At 45.5% G+C, this 6,000-nt stretch overlaps 1 protein-coding gene across 4 annotated transcripts in view; it reads right to left on the bottom strand.

Moving 5' to 3' along the window:
- The window catches only part of SV2B (synaptic vesicle glycoprotein 2B), a 195,549-nt gene that overhangs the window by 7,614 nt on the left and 181,935 nt on the right, over positions 1-6,000 (bottom strand). For all 4 annotated transcript variants that reach the window (XM_017517891.2, XM_017517901.2, XM_017517908.2 and 1 more), the window contains one exon: positions 4,776-4,976. In XM_017517891.2, coding sequence (XP_017373380.1) covers positions 4,776-4,976 — 201 coding nt within the window. The remainder of the gene's footprint in view (positions 1-4,775; positions 4,977-6,000) is intronic.

Below are 6,000 nucleotides of genomic sequence, written 5' to 3'. Positions count from 1 at the left end.
GGAAGGAAGGAAGGAAGGAAGGAAGGAAGGAAGGAAGAAAGGAAGGAAGGAAGGAAAGAGCGAGCGAGCAGGCAAGCTATTCTGTCATTTATGACAACATGGATGAACCTGGAAGACATGCTGGTAGGTGAAATTAGCCAGGCACAGAAACATCTGCATCATCTCACTTTTTGAGATCTACTGCCAAGCCTGGTGACTACCATTACTAACAAGGTATTGTAAATTTCAAAATTGCTACGAGAGTAAATTTCAAATACTCTCACCACAAAACATATGTATGTGTGGTGACAGATATGTTAATTAGCTTGACTTAATCATTCCATATCATATACATACATCCAAACATCATATTGTACCCCATCAAAATACACAATTATAATTTATCCATTGAAAATAAAAAAATAACGCTTTTTTAAAAATCCATTCTCATAGAGCTTATAACCTGCTGAGAACATGCCTGTAGATGGGCGACTGAAGGGAAACCTGAAGAAAGGCCGTGCTATTCTCCATTTACCCAAATCCCCACTCCAGAGGTCTGACCTGCCCTTCCCAGCCCTGCTCTGTACTCTGTAGTTTATAGTGTGTTCTGTGAACAACACCTTCTACATGCTAACCCCGTGGACTTTCTTATCAGTTGGGAGGAGAAAGTGGTTGGAGTACCTCTCTCCAACTCCTGCCCTGGGGTAGAAGGCCTTTTCTGGCAATGGTTGCATCCCTCCAAGACCCCCGTTCCTCCCAAGTAGCTCTTGCTCCATGGTTCCAGCCCCCATAGAGCTCTGTGAGTGCAATTTCCTACCTTGTCCTCACAGCCATAGAGGTGGTAACTGCTTTTCACTTTGCTGGTGTCTGGGTGCCTCACCTCCCTTATTCGTGTCCATAACACTGTCCATACCTTTAAAAGCCCTATCAGCAAAGTCTCGTCACCAGAACTATCTGGGGTGAATCCCTTTTCCCCCCAGGAATCTGAGTATGCAGTCTATGGGGTTAGCCTCGCAGGGCCCCCAGCAGAGCAGAGAAGGGCAGCTCAGATCTCTGGGATGGGGACGGGAGTGAAAGGAAAATGAGCAGCACAGCCCTTACACAGCTGACAGGAGATCCCCTCCAAAGAAGAATGTCAAGGCTGCCAAAATCCAGTAATTCTAGCCCCAAGGGAGCCTGGGATGCAAGCTCCAAGTCCAAGGTGGAAGCAGAGCATGGCAGAACAGGTTGCAGACCAGGAAAGTGACCAGCAATGAGGCGGAAATAGGGTGAGCAGAAAGGTGGGAAGGAAGCAGGTCTCGATCAACCAACCGGGACACAGGGCACGAGCGCCCCACCGGGCACCAGCACCCTGTGGGAGGAAGGTACTCCAGTTGGCAAGAAACCAAAGGCTGACCTAGCCTCCATAGGAAACACCTCCCCAGGGATGGGCCTCGGCCCAGAGTGTTACCCTCAGACCCGGGGCTGTGAGACTAGTGCCAATCCTTGCTGATGAACTAGGAAATGATAACTACCCACCTGGGTTTTGCCCACTCTGGGAACCAGTAGGGCCGTGAGCAGGTGCCTGGTAACCTTTTTCCAAAAGCTGGAAGAGAACTAGAACAGGGGGAAACTGGCATCTACAGGACCCCAAGTGTTCTCTGAGCAATACCCGCTATATCCATGCATCCCTCATGGGGGGCAGCCATGGGGCTCGGCTTACAATAAATGCTGGCAAACGCTCGTTAACCACAAAATGTTATCATCTGACAAATCAACTAATAGTCAGGGAGGCCTTCCTCTGTTAAGTGTTCCTACTATAAGTCCCCAGGGCCCACTGTACTTCCATAATTCTTATTCCTCTAATAATTGGGAGGCTTGGGTGGAAATGCCAGCTTACTTACTACCTGTGTGACCTTGAGTGAGTTGCTTCACCTCTCTGTGAGCTATCTCACTGTCCCCATCTCTAAAATGTTGGTTAAAATAGTGCCTACCTCACAGAGTTATTGTGAGAGTTCAATGTGCTAATATTTATAAAATGTCTGGAACACTGACCGACCTATAATAAGCATGTCTTAGTGTTTAGGTAAATTAAGTTTCTAGTGGAAGTCTGCCTCTCCCTATAGACCATTGCTCCTTAAGCACAGGGACATTGTCTGTCTCAATTTCACTGCATTCCCATTGCCTCCCACACAGCCTTGAGAGAGTAAGTACTGCAAAAATAAATGTTATTGAACGAATAAATGAGTGGATAACAGCCTAATCAGGAAAACTTCTACTCCACTGATAACAAGAAATGACTTGCACTCCACCAAGAGCAGATTAAGCAGAACAAAAATGTGCTTGCAGATCTATAGCAGAGTTGGTCTGAGAGTTGGGGATAAGGCTGTTTCAAAGTGGTTCCGCCACGCTGCATATCCTAGTGGAATAGGTGTTAACTGAGCACCTCGTCTTTACCCTGCACTGCCAATATCACAGTCAACCCACTGCATGTCAGGCCTCTTACTAAACACTGAAGGGTAGAGAGACAAAGAAGGTCCTGTCTGAGCTCTTAACAAGCTTGCCTCTAGCTCAGAAACAAAACAGAAACATTAACAAGGGAGTGGACTAGAAAGAATGATTAAATATTAGTTCTAGACCTCTCATCCGGGAGCATGCCTTTATTTAGCATTATAGGAATCGTTTTGATCTGGGATGTATTCACGATGACAAGATGGGCTTCAGTGGTGAGGGAAAGGACATCCACTGTCTCACTGTCCTGCAGCCCCTGTGCCAGCCACCCACCAATTCCATGAGGGGGCATGTGGCAGATCCTTAGTTTGTAGGCCGTTCTCATCCACACGGTCACCCACCCCACCCTTATCACACTGCCTCCCCCAGAACTTTCTCAGCTGCTTCAAGACTAGACCAGAGAATCCACTGGTCAACTCTGGGACTCATAAGGCTGGTGACAAATGGCAGAAGTGTCACACGTCGGCTCTCACACCCTTTATCTCATTGAGGCAAACAGAGGTATTATTTTAACAATGGAAATGGAAGCTCAATGAAGTAAAGGAACTTGGGTCAACACATAAAGCTAACCTTGGAAGAGATGGGGCCACCTGACCCCCAGCCAAAGTTTTTTTTTGTTGTTTTTTGTTTTGTTTTTGCTTTTTGCTTTTTGAATTTTTTTTTTTTTTTTGACATGGAGTTTTGCTCTTCTTGCCCAGGCTGGAGGCTAGAGTGCAGTGGTGCTATCTCGGCTCACTGCAACCTCCACCTCCCGGGTTCAAGCAATTCTCCCATCTCAGCCCCCCCAAGTAGCTGGGATTACAGGTGCACACCACCATGTCTGACTTTTTTTTTTTTTTTTTTTTTTTTTATTTTTAGCAGAGATGGGATTTCACCATGTTGGCCAGGCTGGTCTCAAACTCCTGACCTCAGGTGATCTGCTCACCTCAGCCTCCCAAAGTGCTGGGATTACAGGCATGAGCCACCACACCTGGCCCCCAGTCAAAGTTTTTTTCAGATGCCAACCTATAGTGTCTTCTGCTGAAAGCCTGGTGTTTGGGGCTGACCTAGGAAAGAGGCCATCTTCATCCATTCCAGTCAGTTCAGAAGCATTGCTAAGTGAACTCCTACTACAGGCACTGCACTGGACACAGGGCTTATGGAAATGAGTAAGCATTGTCCCTTCCCCCGGGGGCCTCACGACTAACCAGGCACTGCCTCTAACAGAGGAGAGCACGAAGTCTGCCATACCTAAGAGATGACTCCACCCTCACCACAAGATTAAAAAGCTGAAGTCACAGGCACTTCTCATGCTCGCCACACTGAATATGCATGCTACTATTTATAATAGTGATATTCAGTATGAGCCAAACACCAGAAAAGAATTCCTTCCTATGAAGACCTGATCAATTTCCTCTTCTCCAACAAAATGATTTTATGATTAATTGTGTTTCTTTTTGCAAACTGCTGCTAGGAAGCTTCATATGAACTTTCCTAATCAATGACATCCCTAAGGCAGGTCCCTAATGGCATGTTTATTAAAATAATGTGTTGTCCACTTCCCCACCGCTGGCCTTGACTCATATTCTAATGTACATTTTCCCTGGTCCTCCGTGTTTACATTTTGTTTCTTATTTACCATTTATGGCATGTGTTTCTGTAACAAATTGCTGCAAGTCCCACTGGAATGAGGCAAAGCATATATGAATATAGCTACCACTTTTGAGAACCCACGATGTGCCAAGCATTACAGGTACCTTATGTTCAATTCTCACAAAAACCTACCAGTTAGATGTGAAAATCTTCCTCTTATAAATAAGGAAACTGAAGCCCAGAGAAGTAAAGAAACACATTCAAGGTCAAACAGCCTTTCAGTGACAGGATTTCAACATGGTTCTGTCCAACTCCAAAGCCTAAAGTGGTACTGCTATTAAACAATAAAAGTAATACAATTTATCTTCAAACATCAAACTATCATCCCAGAGCATTTTATATATTTTTCTGACAATAATCTGATGACGAGGCAGGGTGGATATTATTAGTACCCTTATTGAAGTGCTAATGGATTAAACTACTATCACAGAATTTCTCTGCCAGAAAATGAACAAAAATCCCTCGCCTAGACCAAAGATCTTTGACTATTTCCATGGAGCCCTGGAATTTTCCATAGGCATGCATCTTTGGCTTTATCGCCCCAGGTGCAATCTTACTTCTTGGGTTCACTGTGCAAGAATTCTTTAATAAAAGGAAAAATTTCCCCATTTTAATCCATTTGAAAGCCACTATCCCAGCACACTGGAACCTAGAAAAGACTGCGGACAACTCACCAATCATCTTGAGTCTTCCGATCCTATCCATGAGCAGGGCAGAAATGATGTTCCCGGGTAAGACAGACAGGCTGCCCAGGAAGCTGACCAGGTAAATCAGGAAGTCATTATCTTGCTCCAAGTCCATGTGGCAGCCCTTCTTCTGCTCCAGAAAGGTGGAGTTGATAAACCGACAGTTGATGAACTTATGCTCGTAGAGGTCTGGGGAGAGAACGAAAGCTTCGGTTCACGTAAGTGGAAGAGAGCTGGACAGAGAAGGGCAGAGGCAGAAATGAAGTTGCCCCCTTCTGTGGGCAGGCTGTGCCAGCCTGTGCCAGTCAGACCACCTCAAAGTCAATGTAATATGTGACCATGTCATCAAGGTATGGATGAATAGAGAAACTTCCTAAAAATCTAATGACCTGTTCAAGTTCTTAAAAGCAAGGGGAAATGAAACTAATGTTGATGGACATTTAAAAATGCATCCTGTCAGCCAGGTGTGGTGGTTCACGTCTGTAATCCCAGCACTTGGGGAGGCTAAGGTAGGAGGATCACTTGAACTCAGGAGTTCAAGACCAGCCCAGGAAACATAGCAAAACCTTATCTCTTATCTCTATGAAAAAAAAAAAATTATTAGCTGGGTGTGGTGGTATGTGCCTGTAGTCCCAGCTACTCTGGTACCTGAGGTAGGAGGATCACTTGAGCCCAGGAGGTCAAGGCTACATTGAGCCATGATCACACCACTGCACTCTAGCCCGGGCAAAAGAGGGAGAGCTTGTCAAAAAAAAAAAAAAAAAAAAAAAATCATCTCTCCAGCCAGATAACAGTCCTGTTTGTACCAATCAAGTGACACTGAGGGCCACAGCAGCTAGGCCCCTCCTTGGAGGCTACCTGGCATAGGGAAGCAGAACAGAAGAGCATTATTTCCAGATTGAGCCGGTCACTCCAGAGCCCATGCTGTCTTCTGTGCCTAAACCTGAACATTCTTAAAAAATAAAAGCAATTTGCATTGGAACCAGTTTGCAAGTCTCCTGACACCTTCTAAGATCAGCTATTCTGACAGAAAAAGTCCTAAACAGGCTCCCCAGAAACCCAGGTTTGGGGATCTGGTCCTGCTGTTAGCCCTCTTTAACCTCCCTGAGGCTCTACCTACAAAATCTACAAAATTGGAAGAGTACACCTGACCATCTCCACTGATTCTCCCAGCTCTGACATTTCCTGGCTACACATGTTTGCAAGAATCTCC

This window comes from Cebus imitator, unplaced genomic scaffold (genome assembly GCF_001604975.1).
Source record: "Cebus imitator isolate Cc_AM_T3 unplaced genomic scaffold, Cebus_imitator-1.0 Scaffold19, whole genome shotgun sequence".
NCBI classification, from domain to species: domain Eukaryota; kingdom Metazoa; phylum Chordata; class Mammalia; order Primates; family Cebidae; genus Cebus; species Cebus imitator.
The sequence above is the reverse complement of the archived record's forward strand: the minus strand, read 5'-3'. Positions and strand labels throughout refer to the sequence as shown.